General features: G+C 38.8%; 1 protein-coding gene across 1 annotated transcript in view; it reads left to right on the forward strand.

The window, feature by feature from the left end:
* ino80db (INO80 complex subunit Db) overlaps positions 1-22,559 on the forward strand; it is a 57,951-nt gene that overhangs the window by 14,708 nt on the left and 20,684 nt on the right. Inside the window, exons 2-3 of the mRNA XM_066688540.1 lie at positions 12,479-12,725; positions 14,070-14,968. Coding sequence (XP_066544637.1) covers positions 12,508-12,725; positions 14,070-14,968 — 1,117 coding nt within the window. The 5' untranslated portion in view covers positions 12,479-12,507. The remainder of the gene's footprint in view (positions 1-12,478; positions 12,726-14,069; positions 14,969-22,559) is intronic.

Consider the following 22,559-nt stretch of genomic DNA (forward strand, 5'->3'; position numbering starts at 1 on the left):
TAAAGTGTGTAGCTGGTACACTTCTTCTACCAAGTATGAAAAAAGTATTTGAAGTCTGAACTTTACTGTAGTGGACAGCACTATGCAATTATTAGGTGTAAAATAGTATTTTGAAATTGTGAAGAGCACCGAAGATACTGACACTTTTGAAGTACTATATTATATAATATATACACCGATCAGCCATAACATTATGACCACCTGCCTAATATTGTGTAGGTCCCCGTTTTGCCGCCAAAACAGCCCTGACCCGTCAAGGCGACTCCACTAGACCTAGAAGGTGTGCTGTGGTATCTGGCATCAAGACGTTAGCAGCAGATCTTTTAAGTCCTGTAAGTTGCAAGGTGGGGTCTCCATGGATCGGACTTGTTTGTCCAGCACATCCCACAGATGCTCGACTGGATTGAGATCTGGGGAATTTGGAGGCCAAGTCAACACCTTGAACTCGTTGTTGTCTTCCTCAAACCATTCCTGAACCATTTTTGCTTTGTGGCAGGGTGCATTATTCTGCTGAAAGAGGCCAATGCCATCAGGGAATACTGTGTCCATGAAAGGGTGTACATGGTCTGCAACAATGCTTAGGTAGGTGGTACGTGTCAAAGTAACATCCACATGAATGGCAGGACCCAAGGTTTCCCAGCAGAACATTGCCCAAAGTATCACACTGCTTCTGCCGGCTTGCCTTCTTCCCATAGTGCATCCTGGTGCCATGTATTCTCCAGGTAAGCAACGCACACGCAGCCGGCCACGTGATGTAAAAGAAAACGTGATTCATCAGACCAGGCCACCTGGACCACGGAGCAATGGAAAGAAGTTTTGGTGCTCACATGCCCATTGTAGGTGCTTTCGGCAGTGGACAGGGGTCAGCAACTGGTCTGTGGCTACGCAGCCCCATAAGCAACAAACTGCGATGCACTGTGTGTTCTGACAGCTTTCTAACAGAACCAGCATTCACTTTTTCAGCAATTTGAGCTACAGTAGCTCGTCTGTTGGATCGGACCACACGGGCCAGCTTTCGCTCCCCACGTGCATCAGTGAGTCCTGGCCGCCCATGACCCTGTTGCCGGTTCACCGCTTTTCCTTCCTTGGATCACTTTTGATAGGTACTGACCACTGCAGACCGGGAACACCCCACAAGAGCTGCAGTTTTGGAGATGCTCTGACCCAGTCGTCTAGCTATCACAATTTGGCCCTTGTCAAAGTCGCTCAGATCCTTGCGCTTGCCCATTTTTCCTGCTTCTAACACATCAACTTTGAGGACAAAATGTTCACTTGCTGCCTAATATATCCCACCCACTGACAGGTGCCATGATAACGAGATTATCAGTGTTATTCACTTCACCTGTCAGTGGTCATAATGTTATGGCTGATCGGTGTATATTCTGTATGTCTATGTATGCTGTACACATTTCAGATTATACATCTCAATATTGACAGATAATGCGTACGATGATACCCTGTATTGTGATTTAATGTAATGTAGACGTCCTACTAAATGTGCTTTGCTTCGGTTGAATTGTATAACCACACTTTTAGACTATCTTCAGTTCTACAAGACATTTGAAATGGGTAATGTATATTAATTCAATTCCCAATTGAACCTAATCGCTGGATGGAGCTTCCCTTTTTTCGAGGGTAACATTCCAAAAATGGCAAGCATACAATGCCCATTTGTTTTTAGAACAACCAGCAGTTTTTACCACCCGATCTTAAGGCACATACAGGAGCATACAATAGTGAAAGTTATTTGAAATAGATTAGTGCTAAATTATTTGGTGCTTTGTACGCAAGTAAAATATTTTAAAAATAAATTCTATGCCTAACAGGAAGCCAGTGAAGGGATGCTAAAACAGTAGTGATGTTCCATTTCAGTGATCAATGCGAGAGGTAACACATGGACCAGTTTCTCTGCTTCAGCCGCTGTAAGTGAGGATTAGAGGTCTTCATGGGTCCAAAAATCTGTGCCTGAACCCGAAGAGACCCGGAAATGTGCTACCCGGAAACGACCCAGACCCGTCTATTATTTTAAAGTTCGCACCTGGACCCGTGCAGAACCGAGAAGTGCCGTAAATGTACTACCCGGAACCGACTCTGACCCATCTATTATTTGAAATCTGGACCGGACCCGGCCGGGACACACAGACCCGATTGAACCCGATCGGCACAGATTTCATGTAGCTAATTTATTATTAGGTTGTGAAAATAAAACTTTCTAGCCTTCTAGCGTTAGTAGCCTTCTCTCCTGTACCTGACCGTGACGCATACAATCCATCCTCCGAACGAACTCCAACTATGATATCTCAAAAATCGTGCCGAAGCCAGTAATGCACTTTGGTTTACATCATCTGTCAAACACCGATATGGCGGAATAAGTCCCGCCTTCTAAATAAAAGAGCCAATCGTCAATTGGTCATCGCGTCACTGCAGAAGCTCTGGTTGACTCACTGCACACATGCACATTAGCTGGAGAAACCTGAAATATAAGAGAGAGACAACATTTATGTTACAGTCCCTGATCAGATTTTGTTGCTGTTTGTTTGCATTTGCTGTTGCACTACACAATAGAAACAGGAATACACAACAAAATTAAACTTACGTCAATCAATATTTACTGTACCAGGAACAGATTCAAATAAGTAAAATATAAAAAATAATATATAGAAATATAATATACCTTATTTCCCGGCTCACACTTTTTCATCCCAAGTCTACAAAACACACACAGTACTTCCACATCATGATTCATCATCATTGCCCCTGTCGGTCTTCTCAGATCGACTCGGGTATTACACACAGTGTTAAACAGACCTGGGACCCGACCCGGACCCGGCTGACCGTTTAAAATATGGACCTGAACCCGTATGGGTCCCGGGTTCGGGTGGACCCGTGAATACCTCTAGTGAGGATCTTGGTTAGACTATGTTGCATAGGTTGTAAAAGGAAATCTTGGTGGTATTCTTAACTTAAGACTGCAAGGATAATGCTGTGTCAAGAATCACACCAAAATTTAAAGATTCAGCTAGATCAATGTGTTGGATTTGCAATTATTTTGAAATTGATTTGCTTAGATAGGGAATTGAACTGAATTACTTTATGTGGAAAGTGAATTGAATTGAATTGAATTGGAGTTGAATTAATGGAACTCACCTAAATCCTGACGAACAGATTCAAACACAAGTAAGTCCAACTGGAATTGTTTTGTAAACACTACATAGCCCATCAGAAACTGAACTGATAAATTCCATATTGCCTGTAGATGTAATTTATTCTTTATTTTTTCTGGAATTAAATCACAGTTTGAGAACTTTAGTTATGTAATTCCATTAAACGCATTTTAATTAAAAAAAAAAAAAATTAAACCTCAGTGCTCTTTTAAAGCTTATTAGTTTACTAACTTTTCTTACTGCTTATGGTCAAATGTGGGACTTCTGGACTATTGCTCCTGTTGACATGGAAAGACAAGACCTGACTAAATAGGTTAAAGGATCATCACAAGTAATTTAACAAAGTTACTTATGATGATCCTTTAACCTATTTTAGTCAGCTCTTTTCTGCTCTGTATTTTTACATTATTGCAGCCTTGATGCGTATAAGTACTATTCCGGTTCATCTTGTTTTCAAGATGCTTGTGAGAAGTCTTAACAAGTAAGCTAGGCCTAAGTCATAGGATTATATGAATCTCACTTCTATATAGTCTGTAAACAAATGAGAAGTACTGAACAGGTATTGAAATTCACTTATCTGTTGAGTGTGGTATCGTTAGAAGGGAATTTATCAACCCTGAAGTGGATTTTTCCAGAAACAATCTGAATCCTATTTTTCTGCAAAGTTACTGTACTGTATGCTTCAGAGAGTATGTACTTTTGGCAGAATGTAAACTGAACAATTCACAGTGCAGTTAGTGTAGCAGAATTAACATTCAATTTCCACTCAGTCAGATGATTTTCAGCATGAGTCCAAATCTAAAACGTTTATTATCTGACCACATTAAGCAGGATTTTTAGGGTTCAATGTTATATTTGTTTATGGATGGATAATTCATAATAATAATAATAATCAATAATAATTGATAATAAGTCTACAGCTGAATAGGTTTCAATTATTGAAACCCCAGTGATTATATCTTTGCCATTTTTACAATATATCATAATAAAATGTATTCATACCTTTAATGAACAGAGAAAAAAAATAAAGATTTTTGATGATAGAATTGAGTTAAGGGATGTGTCGCTTTAGACTGCCACCCCATAGAAATCCAAGGAGGTTACTTTCTTATGGGAGAAGTGGATATTTGATTAGGTTAAGGAGGAGGTTGTGGGCTATTCAAGAATGAATATATATATTAAATTAGTCTTTTCCAACACAGAGCTATATCTGAAACTGTTTTTATCTTGTTACGAATTTAAGTGCAACCAACAAATAAATAATGCCTCATTTTAATTTACCTTGGTTAAATGATCCTGGAAAATGCTTTTTCCTCCGTGATACCAATTTTCAGTAGCAAATTTACATTAAGCTTTTTGGGGGTCTTCTGTGCATTTAGCAAACATCGCAACACTATGTATATATAACGTCACAATAAGTCACAACACTTTGCTGTAAAGATCAAAGTCTGCCAGTCTGACGCACAGCGGACCACCCTGCAGAAAAAACTAAATGGGCAGTGGATATATGGGGACTGCCAGAGTCATTTAAATGTAATACTCATCCAAAGATGGTGAGTCCGATTTTGTTTTTTTGTTCTTTTTAAATATTGGTTAAAAACACCTTATTTTTGATTATATTTTAAAACAGAAATTGAGTCAAAAGATAAGTGTTTTCATGTTTAATCCAAAAGTGAAGTAAGAGCATTGCACTTGTTTTCTGATATGTGGTTATCTACATGGTGTCAAATATGTCCACGTCTTGTTAAAATAAAGATTTTATTGGGAAAAAACAAAAATTGGAGATTTTCTTCGAAAGGCAAAACTCCCCACTTTTTAATAAGATTAATCGATTGATTGATCTTTAACGATGTCAACGGTCAATTTAAGGAAAAGTCTTCAAATTTGCAACCCTAGCCTGAATGTTTCCAACATTTAACTTTCAGAAGACTTATCAAGGTAGTTGTAGAAATTCAGGCCTCAAGACTCCTGTAAGCACAAGTTAGCAAGATCAGTTCATGGCCTGTGCTATTTGTTAAAAAGAGGGGGCGGGTGGGGGCGGAGATGTCTGACAGCTGTCTTTCTGTGTCACGTCAAATATGTTCACTAGGCAATTTATGCAGTTGGAGCATACCGAAGATTTGGGGTAAGATTGTGGAAGAGAAATTCAGAAGTTAAATTAATGTAATTTTGTACTGTAGTTACAGGATTGAACTACACACACTACTATGTGTGTTTTAGAAGCTTTTAAATAATACATTAACAACATTAAACCACTTAAACCACATTAGTATTTATACTTAATTGTACAGAATCCTGCATATTTTATTTTATAAAATTAACATAATTGATTGATGACCCTGTATATCTCTTGACTCTTCCCTCAAGATGTTCCTTGTGCACTGGCCTTGCCTTTCACAGTCAACCAGCTGTTTCCCATGACAAAAGTGTCTCCTCCTTGGTATTGTCTGCTGTTGATGTGTGAAATAAATCTGCTGTAAAACAACACATACCCACAGCCACAATCTGGCTCCTGTCCGTTTACAGCTTTATTCTAATGCTGCTGGGGTTTGGGTTTCCTTCTTCCTATAGCTCGACCGATACAGCTAAATTTCGCGATTACCAATATATCTGCCGATTATTTCCTTCTTTTTGTTAGCATGCAAAACAGACATTTTCTAGCATGGATCCCTCAAAGTAGGATTTGAAATAGTTTTAATAATACCATGTATAGTTTCAGTTTTATCCAACATTGTCTGAGAGATGCATTTTTCACTAATTTTCTGTTTTAAAAAGAACATTCTGGGGATTGGTGTGTGTGTGTGTGTGTGTGTGTGTGTGTGTGTATATATATATATATACACTCACCTAAAGGATTATTACCCCCTTTCGCCTTCAGAACTGCCTTAATTCTACGTGGCATTGATTCAACAAGGTGCTGAAAGCATTCTTTAGAAATGTTGGCCCATATTGATAGGATAGCATCTTGCAGTTGATGGAGATTTGTGGGATGCACATCCAGGGCACGAAGCTCCTGTTCCACCACATCCCAAAGATGCTCTATTGGGTTGAGATCTGGTGACTGTGGGGGCCAGTTTAGTACAGTGAACTCATTTTCATGTTCAAGAAACCAATTTGAAATGATTCGACCTTTGTGACATGGTGCATTATCCTGCTGGAAGTAGCCATCAGAGGATGGGTACATGGTGGTCATAAAGGGATGGACATGGTCAGAAACAATGCTCAGGTAGGCCGTGGCATTTAAACGATGCCCAATTGGCACTAAGGGGCCTAAAGTGTGCCAAGAAAACATCCCCCACACCATTACACCACCACCACCAGCCTGCACAGTGGTAACAAGGCATGATGGATCCATGTTCTCATTCTGTTTACGCCAAATTCTGACTCTACCATCTGAATGTCTCAACAGAAATCGAGACTCATCAGACCAGGCAACATTTTTCCAGTCTTCAACTGTCCAATTTTGGTGAGCTTGTGCAAATTTTAGCCTCTTTTTCCTATTTGTAGTGGAGATGAGTGGTACCCGGTGGGGTCTTCTGCTGTTGTAGCCCATCCGCCTCAAGGTTGTACGTGTTGTGGCTTCACAAATGCTTTGCTGCGTACCTCGGTTGTAACGAGTGGTTATTTCAGTCAAAGTTGCTCTTCTATCAGCTTGAATCAGTCGGCCCATTCTCCTCTGACCTCTAGCATCAACAAGGCATTTTCGCCCACAGGACTGCCGCATACTGGATGTTTTTCCCTTTTCACACCATTCTTTGTAAACCCTAGAAATGGTTGTGCGTGAAAATCCCAGTAACTGAGCAGATTGTGAAATACTCAGACCAGCCCGTCTGGCACCAACAACCATGCCACGCTCAAAATTGCTTAAATCACCTTTCTTTCCCATTCAGACATTCAGTTTGGAGTTCAGGAGATTGTCTTGACCAGGACCACACCCCTAAATGCATTGAAGCAACTGCCATGTGATTGGTTGGTTAGATAATTGCATTAATGAGAAATTGAACAGGTGTTCCTAATAATCCTTTAGGTGAGTGTATATATATTAGTTATTTTTGAGTATACAAATGGTGTCTCTATAATAGGTTTCTTAGCTAATGCACATTTCTGTATTAATTCCAAAAATAAAAGAATGAAAATTTAAATGTCTTGCGTTTCTTGTGATATATAGGTATCGTAAGATTAGTGCTGTAACAAACAACTATTTTGATAATAGTTTAATCTGTCGATTACTACTTCGATTAATTGGATTTTAAAAATCCTCCGTTAAATGCTAGTGTTTTATTAAAGAACTAAAGGTTTAAGTTTTTCCTAATATTGCATAATGTTCTCTTTAAAACAACTTGAGAAGACAGTTAATAAAACCAATAGAAAACATATGTGAAAATGTGTTTTTACATTGTTCTCAAAACACAAAACTCTTTTACTCTTCAGTTTGAAAGGTGCTAAATGTTTTGATTAAATACTGAAAAATAAGGAAAACGAATTAGATTCAGTGTTTACAGGCTTTTCTACATCAAATAGCTTAAAACGGCAGTCCAATACTGGAATATGTAGGTAGAATGTTAAAAAAACAAAAAGAGTATGCACAGTAGCACAATATTTACAAGTACATGCACACTGGATCCGATGACGCATCCGATCTTTATGTGCGCCTAAAGAAAAAAATGGTTGTTCATATTCACTTTCACACCTTGCACACTGAGTGTAAAAGGAGTTTGATTTGATCAGATTTTATGTGTGTTAAAATTGACATTGACCAATGAAACATGAAAGGAAGACGTGGATTGGAGGAAAAGCTTATCATATGTGTGTCTAAACGCCAATAACTAGACAACAGAGCAAATAAATATAGACCAACAATACAAGGCAAGCTGGGCAGGAATGGTACCAACTGTTTGACATAGCTAGAATTCTAGAAAGTGGTTGAGCACAGATAAACACCACAAATGTGACTTACATTATCTATAAAGACTTGCACTTTCAAATAAATAGTTTAATGTTTAAACATGCATGCTGCTTTTGTGCTGTTACGTTGAGGTCATTGTAGTTTGTGCGCAATCATTTTTACGAAGACTAATTTGATCATATAGTCTAAGCCTTCTGCAACACAGCTGTGCAATGCACTTTCAGAGGCTCTGAGAAGCGCCCCTACATGTGATAGTTTAGTTTAAAGAAATTTGTTAAAAATCACCTTTTAAACAATTGATATTTTTAAGGATCTCTGTTAGTTGCAAGTTTTAAAAACCTCTTTATTGGCTATCCTGCTTGTTTTCTTGCTTGCTTTGCTTTGTCTGTATGTACTGTACTGTTGTATCACCCATCTTTTTACTGTCTGATTTGACTCTTGCTTGAATGTAGCACATGGGTATAATAAGAGCGTGTTATAAATAAAATGTATAATAATAAATAAACAGGCATAGCTTGCGAGACGCACACCAGTTCAAGAAACGGGAAAGACTGTGCACTTAGTGTGGTTTTAATGGATCCAATATGCCAACTTTTCAGATGACAGAATATAAATGATGCGTCGGATCCAGTGCAACACCCTTTGCTGTGTTTAGCATCTGTCATCAGGGCTCCAGTGTGTTCTCTCTTCAGGTGCTCATGCATCATTGTTGTGAGTTCAGCTTTGCACATTTTACAGCAAATGGTCTTCTTTGCAGTGTGCAGTGTAAAGTGCTCCCAACTAATCGACAATGAAATTCATTGCCAACGATTTTTAATACTCAACCTAATCGATTTGATTGATTTAGTTGTTGCAGCCCTACATATGATCATTATAATTATGTATGTAATAAGTAATTTGCTGCGCTATACCAAGCGCTGTGATTTGTGTGAGAACTCGATAAATCATAACAGCCCTAAATGATATCCAAGGGTTACAGACCCTGTGGTACAATTTGTTTTTATTTAATTTTTTTTCAGCATTCAGAGTAATCTTTTTCTTGTCTATGAATCGTTTATAGCATGTGAGGTGAAAGCCGATTTTATTAAATTCAATGAAATCACCTTCATTGGTGCCAGTTTCTGTTGAATCAAATTGTCCTTCAATGCATCTGCCCAATTTCAGTTCAGAGGGTTAAAAGAGCAGTAGCCTATTTTCTGGTTTAATAAGCTACAAGGAGTCAAACTTACATTACATTTTCTTGCAGCACTTGAGGCAGTGTACGTCAGTTATGGTGTAATTTATTAAGGCTGCTTTGCTAGGTAGCGAGCGGACGTTTAAGATTGCAATACATTGGAGAACTACTGTAAGCAGGTCAATTCTGTTGTGTAGTTTACAAACAAGAGGAGTCCAGTCAACCCATCGTGCTCATTTGGTGTCCATTAATCCAAGGATCACATCCAAATTGTCGGTATCAACCACAACGCTGGGGAGTTTGTTCCAGATTGTAACAACTCTATATGTGAAGAAGTGTCTCCTGTTTTCTGTGTTGAATGCCAATTTCCATTTGTGTCCCCGGGTCCATGTGTCCCTGCTGATCTGAAAAAGCTCCTCTGGTTTGATGTGGTCTATGCCTTTCATGATTTTGAAGACTTAAATCAAGTCCCCACATAGTCTCCTCTGTTCCAGGGTGAAAAGGTTCAGTTCCCTCAGTCTCTCAGTAGGACATTCCCTTCAGACCTGGAATAAGTCTGGTTGCTCTCCTCTGAATTGCCTCTAGAGCAGCGATATCCTTCTTGAAGTGTGGAACCCAAAACTGTACACAGTATTCCAGATGAGCTCTAACTAGTGCATTGTACAGTCTTCACATTACTTCCCTTATTCTAAATTCTACACTTTTGACAATATACCCTAGTATTTTGTTTGCCTTTTTATTGCTTCCCCACATTGTTTGAATGGGGAAAGTGAGGAGTCCCCATAAACTCCTAAGTCTTTCTCATGTGTGACTTCTTCCAGTTCTATTCCTCCCATAGTGTTGTATAGTGGACATTTTTGTTACCTGCATGTAATACATTGCACTTGTCCACATTGAATTTCATCTGCCAGGTGTCAGCCCACAACTGAATATTATCCAAGTCCCATTGAGTAACGTGCTGCTGAGATTGCCGAGTCAATTTTAGTATCATCTGCAAGTTTGACAAGTTTGCTAACTATCCCATAGTCCAGATCATGAATATAGATTAGAAAAAGCACAGGCCCTAATACTGATCCCTGTGGAACTCCACTAACAACCTCACTCCAGTTAGAAGCAACTCCTCTTATCGACACCCTGTTTCCTATACATCAAACAGTTCATAATCCATCTACTTACATTACCCTGCATACCTACAGCTTCCAATTTTAGGATCAGTCTTTGGTGTGGAACCTTGGCAAGAGCTTGCTGAAAATCGAAGTATATTAGATCATATTATAATTTTTATTTCTTGGCAGATGCCCTTATCCAGGGTGACTTACAAAATATAAGCACAATACAAAGTTTAAATATAAACCTTTTATCCATCCACCCATTTTCAACAACTGCTTCATCCAATACAGGGTCATGGTGAGCTGGAGCCAAACCCAGTGAGCAGAGGGTACAAGGCAGGGTACACCCTGGATGGGTATCTAGTCCAACACTGAATAAACTTGTGAATATAATACTAAATACCTTTGTTTGAGCAAGTACAGATAGTGTCCAAAATGATAGATGATGGTTCCAAATATATCTACCTTACCCTTACTTAATTATTTTTTTTAACAATGTAATTTTTAGTTTTCACTGGTGCTCTTCTTAGGGCAAACAGCTAATTTTGTGTATGTATATGTGTGTTAATTTATTTAGTGCACTTAATTTGTATGTGTACTTTGAAGATTGGTTTATTTGGCACAGAATAACCCACACATTATCTGTAGGAGTGATGACCAGGTGCCATATGAATTAAATATACAAGTAAAATCTGTACATTAAAGTCCATAAACTAAATTAAAATGAAACTGAGTATTTTTTCAAAACATTGCCCAATTTCTCAATCTTATCTAACAAGGACATTGACCAGGATCCCATTCCTAAACAGAATATTGACCAGGATCCTGTTACTGAACAAGATCTTATGGGGGTCCTAAAGGAACTTATATATCGTATATAGTGCCTTGCAAAAGTTTTCAGCCCCTGCAAAGTTTCCATATTTTGTTACCATCCGAGTAATTCAATTAGGACTCTATATTTAGGATCTACTCCAAACTGATGAAGATAAAAATGCTGATATTATGTAAATGTTAGATTTTCAAAGACCATTAGAAGATTCTCAATTGTAGTATTCAACTCCTTTACTGTGGTAACCCTGAATCATTAAAAAAAATTGTTACGGTCTCTGTCTCTGTGTTTAACTCGACTTCAGATTAAATTACAGAAACAGATTGTTTTCTCGGTTAAATATTACATTTAAAGCCATAACTCACATAGTGATACAATAAACCAACCATGAATTCTGAGGAGTCAGGGGAAGAAGCACAGATCAGGAGGTGGTTACATCTCAGCTGTCCAGCATGGTGGTGGCAGTATCGTGTCACATGGATGTTTCTCATCAGCAGGCACTGGGAAGCTTCTCAGGTTTGAAGTACAGGCGAATCCTACAGGAAAACCTGCTTGAGTCAGCCAAGAATCAATACTGGTTCGGAAAATGAATGTCCTTGACTTGCACAGTCCAAGCTTGAATCCAATAGAAAATGTATGAGGAGATTGTTGATTGCAGCCCATCAACAAATTGTTCATTGGGGAGCTGGAGGTATTTTGCAAGGTGGAATGTGCAAGAATTAAACCATCCCACTGTGCAAAGCTGATAGAAACCTATCTGAAAAGACTTAAAGCAGTAATCTCACTGCCAGATTACACCTACCCAAATCTCTTTTTGGTTTCACTTTTAATTTTTCTATAATTTGGGGTGGTGACTTTCCCCTTATATCCCTTGTTTCAAATTATCTGAAAAATCACCCTATTGACATTTTACTCAAAAGCTTTATGCTGAAGTCACTTTATTTGTAATTGCAAGGAAAATTATATTCAGACACATTTGAAAGAAAACAAAAATTAATAATTCAGTTAGTAAAGTACAAATAAAACAACTCTAACTAGGTTGGGTGTCAATCAGAGATCTTAGGGTTGAAAATTCAACTTTTTCCAGTTAGAGATTTGTCCTAACAGCATTTGTCTCTTTATCAGCATCTTTGTTGCCAACTGAAAAGTTGAGGCAGGAATTGGACAACCTTGGAGAAACTTAGAGAAATCTTCCTCCTTAGCATTTTTGGCTGGGAGGTTAGCTTTGAGAGTTTCACTGGCTGGGAAACCTTATATATGTATTGATTTACATGTCCGTCTCTTCTTTCTTGTCAGCTGATGTTCACAAGGACAAGAGTCACGTGATGTATGAAGGCAAACACATACACTTCTCGGAGGTGGACAATAAGCCATTGTGCTCCTATAGCCCCAAGCTCTGCAAGCAGCGCCGACTCAACGGCTACGCCTTCTGTATCCGCCACGTCCTTGAGGACAAGACCGCCCCCTTCAAGCAATGTGAATATGTGGCCAAGTATAACAGCCAGCGCTGCACCAATCCCATTCCCAAATCGGAAGACCGCAGGTGGGTATGCCAACCAAGATGAAACCAGATGTCCTTTGGCTGTTTCACATAATTCCTAGTATTCTCCCCATGTGGGGGACCACATAATGACCCTTAATGTTGTGCAAGACTAAATCTGATAGTATAATTTTTTGAAGAATCTACACAGTAGATTAGTTGTCAATAACATTTTGATGACGGCAAAATATATCAAAAATAGATGGTAATACATTGTATTAGAATGACAAGACTATGATTGCAATCAGGGCTTTATTATAATAAAACTTTGCAGTAAAATACTAGAAACACATATTTCCTGTTTGCCTAATGAGTGAGAACCTAGAAACAAAATCTATAACACTAACTTTGTATCCAGTCTCATGGTTTGTTTTAATATACCTTTTTGTGTTTGCAAAAGTATTCATACCCCTGACCAATTCTCTTATATTATTAAATTACAGATTGACATTTTATTCAGTTTTAGATTTAATTTGAAAACTCTGAAACTCAAAATGAATTATTGTAAGGTGAAATTTTAAACAGATGACAGAAATTGCCCTAAAGAGGACACTATTACCTTACCATTGGCCTCCACCTGTGAACATTTTCGAATAAAAAGCCCACTCTTGAAGGATCAGTGCTAAGGCTGTGAATCTGAAGGAAAATGAAGACCAAAGAGAATTCTATAGAAGTTAAAGATAAAGTAATACAAATGCATAGATTATGAAAAGGATACAAAATATTATCAAAGTTTTGTGCAATGCAGAATGATTTATAAATATGCCAATATCCTATAAAATACATTTGTAATGTGATCTGCTGAGGTCCTGGACTTGTAAATGATTTAAATTTGTGAAATACATGAAGATAGAGACAGACGGACAGATATTCTCAAAACCAAAAACAACTTTGACTACTTCAGTTATTGGTAGACAGTGTAGTGAACATTTGTATAAACCTTTATACTATAATGTTATTAACTGTTATGAAATACGTTTTATAGTGATCTTCCCAATGTAATGTTGTTAAACATAAGTTGCCTTAGATAAAGGCTTCTGCAAAATCAATCAACCAATCAATTTTTATTTGTATACCGCCCTTCACAGGGTAGCCACAGAGCACTTTACAGACTGGTAAACATACAACAAATGTACAGCAAAATAAAATAATACATAAATAATACAGTAAAGTAAAATTTAAAAATCAAAGGCTGAATGCAGCTTAAATATATATTATTGTGACGCATGAATTGTTTTCTTCAGCCGTCAATCTCGTAGATCTTTGATGTTTACATGATATTCCCCCTCTCCCATAATCAAACTGCATAAGCAAAAGCAACCCTTCTCCTCCTCCCTCCTTGCCCAGGTACTGCAACAGCCACCTCCAAGTGCTGGGGTTCATCCCGAAGAAAGAGCGCAAGAAGAAGAATGACCCGATGGAGGACATGCGCTCACGGCCTCACCTGGAGTCTGTCGCCCTGAACATCACAGTGCCCTCCCTGGCTCTGAAGACCCCTAACGGGCTGGACGAGCCTCCCCTCTCCCCACCCCGCACCCGGTTGCTGGCACCCTTCCCTGATGGCGAGCTGCTGGACCCGTTTGCCTTCCACGAGGATGACACCGATGGGGATGAGGCAGCCCCCCGCAGAGGCTCGGCTGTCAAGAAGAAACTCCAGAGCCGCCTGGTGCTAAACCAGCGGCTGCGGCTCAGAGAGACTGAGATCCTCAAAACCCCCTTAGAGCACTTTAGCCCCTCTCCTGCACCCTGTCCAGCTCTTCAGCAATCGCAGCAACCACAACAGCACCCTTCGCCCCCACCACAGTCCCACCTTCCCCCGCAGCAGCAGCAACAGCCCCTCCCACCCACGCCCCAGCACTCCTACCCACTCCCCCTGCCCTCTGCTTCCCCGCCGTGCCTCCCTGGACTGCCGCAGGGCTTAATATGCAAGCCGCCACCACCTCAGACCGCCATTCTGTCCACCCAGGGGTTAGCTTCCAGCTCCCTGCAGGCTGTGGCCCAGCCACCCGGTCAGTCTCCCAGCAAGAAACCTCTGGGGGGAGGTCTGTTCCTCCCCCCCTCCACACTGCCTCTGCCTCTGCCACCCCTGGCAGGTACTACACCAGCCGACACGCCCAGACCCCACATGATTATCATCAAGCCCAACGTCTTCACTCCTCCACCTGCCTGCCTCACCAGGCTACAAAGGCTTGTCAAATTGTGCTCACATCTCCAGCAGCAAGAAGGGGACCTCTTCCCACATTTAGGTATGCCTGCTTGTTTTTTTTGTTTGTTTTAGTTTTTTTTCTGTTCCTTTGTAAAATTCTGGTTGTCAGTGAAAATTATGAAGAAAAAAAATTCTACACTTTTGACAATATACCCTAGCATTTTGTTTGCCTTTTTTATTGCTTCCCCACATTGTTTGGATGGGGAAAGTGAGTGAGTCCACATATACTCCTAGGTCTTTCTCATGCGTTACTTCTTCCAGTTCTATTCCTCCTGTAGTGTAATTATATATATGGACATTTTTGTTACCTGCATGTATTACCTTGCACTTGTCCACATTGAATTTTATCTGCCAGGTCAGCCCACAACTGAATATTATCGAAGTCCCTTTGAATAACTTCTGCTACCGAGACTGTATCTGCTGAGCCACCTATTTTAGTATCATCGGCAAATTTGACAAGTTTGCTAACTATCCCAGAGTCCAGATCATTAATATAGATTAGAAAAAGCACAGGCCCTAGTACTGATCCCTGTGGAACTTCACTAACAACCTCACTCCAGTTAGAAGCAACTTCTCTTATCGACACCCTCTGTTTCCTATACATCAACCAGTTCATAATCCATCTATTTACATTACCCTGAATACCTACGACTTCCAATTTTAGGATCAGTCTTTGGTGCAGAACCTTTTAAAAAGTATATAATATATATGTGTTCACGTGATCTACAGCTTAAGTTGCATGTTCAAAAAACTCTAATTAGTAAGACATGATCTGACTTCGTCTTCGTCCCATGTTCACTATCACCAAGAATATGGTTTTCATTAAGATGCTCCCATATTTTCGGTCTAATTGTTTTTTCCAAAATTGAACAAGTAATACAGGTGAGACTGGTCTATTTTCCTGGTTCAGTTTTGTCCCCTTTCTTGGGGATGGGTATGACATTTGCTGTCTTCCAGTCAGTTGGCACTTCCTCTGTTCGAAGTGTCATTTGGAATATTTGAGTTAGCGGCCTATAAATAATTTCCCTAATTTCTTTAAGTACTGTTGGGAATATACCATCTGGCCCAGGTGATTTGTTCGTTTTTAATTCTGCTAATCCCTTTAGTACCTGATATATCCTGATCTGTCTTAGAGTTTGACTGGGCTGATTGTTAACATGTGACATGTTATCTGTTTTTTCCTTTTTAAACACCTCTGTAAAATACTCATTTAGAACATATGCCACTTCTTGTTAGTTTTCTAAGATACTTCCATTTTTAGCATTTAGCTGTTTCGCTACCTCTTTTATTTACCTCTTGCTGTTATAGTTTTGAAAAGAGCTCTTTGCATTAGTTTTAGCTCCAAGAGATATATTTATTTCTATTTCCCTCTTTTGCTTTCCTGATCCCTCTCTTAATCTCTCTTTACAGTTATGTATATTCTTTGTATTTTGTTTAGTCTCTACCTCTTTTGTATGTGCCATACAACATTTTTATATTTCTACTAAAATACAATTTCTACTTTTGGACTGTGTTTTGTCGTTCTCAATTTGCAAAGTTTTGGTACCAATTTCTCTTGAGACGCTAGTAGTATATTTTAGAAATATAACCATGAATTTTGCACTGAATCTGTTTCCAGTGTGCCCCAGTCTAACTCTTCTAAGTGCTTTTCTGAAAATGTAGAAAGTATGCCTCAAAGTTAACTATATTGTGATTACAGTTCGCCATTGGTTCTTTAATGACCTTCTGACTCTGTCTTGGTCATATGAAAATATCAAATCAATGCATGCACTTTGATTGGTTCCCTGACAAATTGAGTTAGAAAGCAGTCATTTGCCATCTCAACCATTTCTATTTCTGCTTCTCTAGTCCCAACTTGGCTTTCCCAGTCTGTGTTTTGATTGAGAATGAAATCCCCCATTATAACAGCCACATCCTTGCTACATGCAGTCCTGATTACAATGCAACATCTTTCTGAATATATGAATTGGGTGATCTGTAACATACTCCTACCACTAATCTTCCAGTGTCATAAAACAACTTGAATTTAAAAAAAAAAGTGAATTTTCCCCTTAGTTTTTATCTTAACTGGTACTTAAGTGTGTTGCATAAATTAACAAGATGAATCCCTTATGGGGAGTTAAGGAATCCTACTTAAATTGATCAAATAAGTATATACTTAAGTATTCCCCTTAAGGTAGTTAAGGGTTGAAAAAATGACTTAAGGGTAATTAAAAAAAGTCCTATTCAGGTACCATAAAAGCCTGTTTTTATTGTCCGAATTTCTAAACATTGAAAATGAAGAGATAATCCTTTGGATACACTGGATGATGATGGAAAACATGAACTGAAAATGAACAACTAATGGACAGATATTTAACAGACCTTAAATATTTTAAATAGCTGCGATGCTGAAATCAGATTTAGAAGCACAAACTAGATTTAATTGAAATCTATTAAATATCCAACCTTTAAAAATAACGAATTTCAAATGCAGGATTTGCCTTTAATTGTAGGCTAAATGTGTGAATATGGCAACATGGCAAGGTATTCCTTGTTTGTTCTAAGTATTCTTAAAGCACGTAGAGTGAGAGACTAGACATGAGTTCATAAACACCTATATAGCCTATTAAAATACAGGTTTTAAATTGTTCAAAACAAAGTATTAATTAGTTAAGAAATAACCAATAACCTTTTTTTACACTTTATTTAAAAAGTAGGTTGAAATAAATATTTGACGTTTTGTTTTGTATACGTAGTTCTTTTTGAATTTATATAACTATTTTAAGACCCTTTACAAAATGTTAATACATTTAACTTCTCTAGTTCTCTTTCAGTTGTCCTCTGCACAGCGATGTTTCTTGCGTTTAATTACAGCCTCCATTATTTCATCCCACTATTTCTGTTTATAGTGACTGCTGTCTAAATTCAATCCAGCCGTCAACGTATTTTTCAGTTTACTGTAAATTAAAACTATTATTTATTCTTCAGACGAGTTGGGGTTTCGTTTCTTTGCCATTTTCTTGAGCAATGTTATATAAATTAATTATCTGAGGCGTCGCACCACTTCTGTGGTAACAGACCTGCAGTGCTGACTAAGTTTACACTCTATTGGCTGAAGAAGAAGATGAGTAGCAAAAGACATAAGGGATTGTCCTAACACAAAGGGAATATTTAAGGTGGTTTATGCACAGTGGTGCATGTAAGCCGGTACTGAACGTTACAGCATACCGGGAAGAAATATATTGCCAGTACACCGTACCGGTAAGACGACATTAATAAAACATTAAAATAAAAAGTTAATAAATAAATTGTTGTGCTAATTATACAGAAAGCATTCATATATAAGTTAACACGGTCGCCTCTTCATTGCTGTGCATAGTAAGCAAATCGAGACAGTACAGTAGGCTACCGTTAGCTAGAAGACAAGTTAAATTTGAAAAAAGTAATATGACCTACTCTAGTTAGATATCTACCTTACTAGCAAACTGAAGATCTGCTTTTTACTTTTAATTTTTAAAAGCTGAGTCATTCAAAATGGCATTGCAACAATTGCTGATTACAATGTTTAAGCGTAAAGCTGAGCATGTACGTAATGAAGAAAGCAGACCCTCTTCTAAAAAAGCAATGCAACACAAATAAAACATTGGTTTAAGAAAAGATGCTCTTGGTTTGAGCATCCTTAACACGGTGGTTGTTTTGAATTATATTTACACTTGCTTTACTTACTTACTTAAGGTTGAAATAATAAATACATAAGGAAATTAATTAATTAATGTCAACGTATTTTTTTTATTTCAGCATTTTTAGTAATTTAAACATTTATTTATTCATTGTTTTAATTTATTTTCATTTTTTAAATTTTATTTCAGCAACAGTTCCCGTAATATAATTTCTCACGTAGCCTATTTCAACAACAAATAATATTAGTAGCAAAAGGACAAAAACCTTAAACCAATGCCATAGTGTCAGATTGTAGTACCCCCAGGGATGCTGTAGAATGCAGGTGAAGTCTGCAACTGAAAGCACATGTTAAAACAATTTATTGGGGAAAGGATGAACTCTACTCCCCCCTGGTGTTGTGTCTTGTGGGAATGGACCTTTAGGCTATATAATTTTAATATGTAATTAAAACTTTAAATGCCCCCTAGCGTCTATTTCAAATAGCCCCTACGAATATCACTTGCACATACTACCGTCAAAATTCCCACGTTGTTAAAATTCACGTCTCTTTTTTTTGTTTGTTTGTCTTCCCTACCGGTAAGAATTAAAAACGACTTGCATCTCTGTTTATGCAGCACTCTTAATTCATCCCCTTAGACAAGGGGAAAATGTCCTTAAGTGAAAAACTTGAGAACTACTTTCATGCAACCGGCCACAGATCTTTTATTCAAAAGTTTAACTCACATAGATTCTGTTTTGTTTACCAGGATCTAATTTGAGTTCTTCTGCCTCAATGTCATTTCTATATAATGCTACCCCACCACCTCTTCGATTATGCCGGTCTCTCCTAAACTGTGTGTTTATCCTTTCAATTTGTATTCATCCCCATCATTTTTCATAAGCCATGTTTCTGTCACTCCTACAACATCATAGTCAAATGCCAACACTATGGCTTCTAGGTCTAACATCTTGTTCTTTATACTTCTGGCATTGAGGTACAAAAATTTCAGGGCTTGCCTACTAGCAGTTTCGCTTTGTTTTCTTTCATTAGTAGAACATCTCCCATTGTCAGAGCTCCCTGCTCCCGTGGTCCCTAGTTTAAAAGATTCTCAATTACTCTGCACTCTCCCAGTGTGTTACCAGTGACCAGTGGATTCCCCCCCAGCTTTGGCCAGTAGCCTGTCTACTAGTTTAGGGAGATCTGCAACCTGAGCACCAGGCAGGCAAGATACCATGCGGGTCTCCTTATCACTGAAACACACTAACGCCTGATCTATGCCTCTGTGAATCGAGTCTCCTACTATAACTACCTCCCTGTTACGGGTGGGGAGTGGGCACCCTGGTGCTCTGGGGCTCATCTGCCCTCCCTCTGAGCTGTCAATCCGAAGCTGCTTGGCATTTCTAGCTCTTGGGTTGTCTCTTCTTAGGTGTATGCATGCTCTTTTCTGCAGTTATGACCTACTGTAGCCCAGCAGTTCTCTACACTTTCCTGCTCTAAAGGCTTAACCTTCCTAGGTTTTGGCATGTGCACCACCTATCTCATGGGCTAATTGACCAATTCTTCCATATCACTAATACAGTGCAGATCAGCAAGCTGAGCCTCAAGATCATGGACTCTGATCTAGGACATCAACCTGCTGACAGTGTTCACAGATTATATAATTCTGCAAACCTGACACTGTGCTGGCCACATGTTTCTCAATTTAGCGAGTTGTTGGTGTCCTATAACTGTCTATTTTTTTTTGTCCCAAATTCGGCTGCTTGACTTTTTTTTTTTGTTATTGAGAAACCGCTCTCTCACCTGTCTTGTGTCTGACTCCTGACCACTTCTGCTGGACAATCTATTCATGTAGCTAGCTTTTTTTGGGGGGTGGGGGGTAAAACATTGTTGTGGTTTGCAATCTGTCAACATTAAGCTAAGCTCACACTACATGCATTTTAAAATCCGAACCGATTTGTGATAATGGTGGACAACTAATATCCATCTTTTACCGACTTCATGTATTTTGCATCGTGATGGTGTACACACTTGACAATCATTTAAGGACTGGGGTCACACACTTAATGACCGATCTGAAATCCTTGTGGATCTCAGAGACAGCCTTAAAAGTCCCCAATCTTGTGGAAACATGTTATCCATCCAGAGAAAAAGTAAACAACCATGGACCTGGACAATCATGAGCTCACTCCCTTGCGTTTTATTTGTGCAGGCAGGCAAAACAAGCCAAGAGAAAAGAGAATTTGGATGAAAACGTGGCTGTGGAGGCGAGGGGCGATATGCCCTGTATAGTTGCCCAACAGTCATGAGATATCCATCCATCCATCCATCCATCCATCCATCCATGTATTGTTATTTTGCACAGACCTGGGTCAAGAATTACAGATACTAATTGGTATTTGATAATATTATTTTCCCTGTTCAACTATTTGTATTTGAAGCATTTGAATAAATACTGAAAATCAAATACTCGTTGATTTATTCTTTCTGATTTATTTTTTCCATCAGCTCAACTCTCATTGGCTGCTGCCGGTCTCCATTCTCTGAATGTCATCTCATACTACACTGCCTGTGCAGATTCTTCTCGTAAATATCAAACGTGTTTGAGATTATCATGAGGGCCCCGACGAGCTAAAGTTTGGATCAGTTCATCGGTACAGGGCACGCGCCCTGACCAAGCGGCTTGTCATCACGATCGGTGCAGATTTGTCAGGATGGCCAAATCGAGTTATCCGGGCAAACAAATGTGTATTGTGAGCTTAACTTTAGCAAATTAAAACATTTTTCAATCCCTAGCCAACTCGAAAGTGTAGCCTAAACAAAAGATACATAAAAAACAGAACAAGAGATATCTGGCCTAAATGCAAATGCACTGCTCATGGTGGTGGCAGCATCATGATCTTATGGGGGCTCTTTTCATCTGCAGGGCCTGGAAAGGACTTGTCAGGATTGATGGCAAGATGGATCCAAATACACGAAAATCCTATAGTAAAACTCTACAGTCTGCCTGAGACCTTGAACTGGGGTGGAGGTTCACCTTTCAGCAAAAACATTATCCTAAACACAACCAAGGCGAATGGCCTGGCCAAAGCCCAGACCTCAATCCAACTGAGAATATGTGGCAAGACTTCAGAGAGCTTGAGCAATTGTTCCAAGAATAAAGGGCAAAAATGACAGGAGCCAGATGTGCAAAGCTGGTAGAGACTTATCCAAAAATGTGTCAGTATATCTGAACGTTCAACAGTTAACTCCCTCCGTGGTGCACCTCCTCTACAACCCCCGCCCCCTGGGCGGGCATCTGCGCACCTCGTGCAAGTTGGATATTGCAATGTGTGCACGTCTATCATTTTTAATTTTTTATATCACCCAAACCTATACCAAATTAGGGTGTAGGGCTGGGTAAAAAGATAGATTTTCCGATTAATTGAGATTCTTGTTTGGACGATGTGATATCGATTCTTAAAATCCTGAGATTGATCTTTTAAATCTGTGCATTTTCTCAGTGAATAAAAAAATTGTGCCTTCTGGCCAAACATATGCGTGAATTAGCAAGCTTCAATACGCCATCATCCACCTCCAGCTCTTCAATACATGTTGGCTGTTTCGCCGGCATACACTAATCTTAGCCTTCCACTATATTGAAAGTTGAGGCGTGCTTACTTATCCTATTTTATTCAGACAACAGTGAAATAGAAAATGTTGCTTTTCAGCGATAATACATCAGGCATCTAAATTGAAGGTGTGTGTCTGTACATCTGTGTATTTAAACAATGTGGTGCATTCAGAGCCTTGGTTAATTCGCCATTATTTCATGGTAGTTTATACATGAGGTGGTACTTTTATTTTCATAATTTTTTGTAAAATCAAATGTAATGTTTTGGGCCTGGACAATGTTTAACATTAATCTTTAGTAATCTACCATGTTATATAAGTTGGAGGGTTCCCTATGCAGTTCATAGCATTCATTCTCAGAGAATCTCTCTCATAAGCA

The sequence above is a fragment of the Amia ocellicauda genome, chromosome 16 (assembly GCF_036373705.1).
Source record: "Amia ocellicauda isolate fAmiCal2 chromosome 16, fAmiCal2.hap1, whole genome shotgun sequence".
In the NCBI taxonomy this organism is placed as follows: domain Eukaryota; kingdom Metazoa; phylum Chordata; class Actinopteri; order Amiiformes; family Amiidae; genus Amia; species Amia ocellicauda.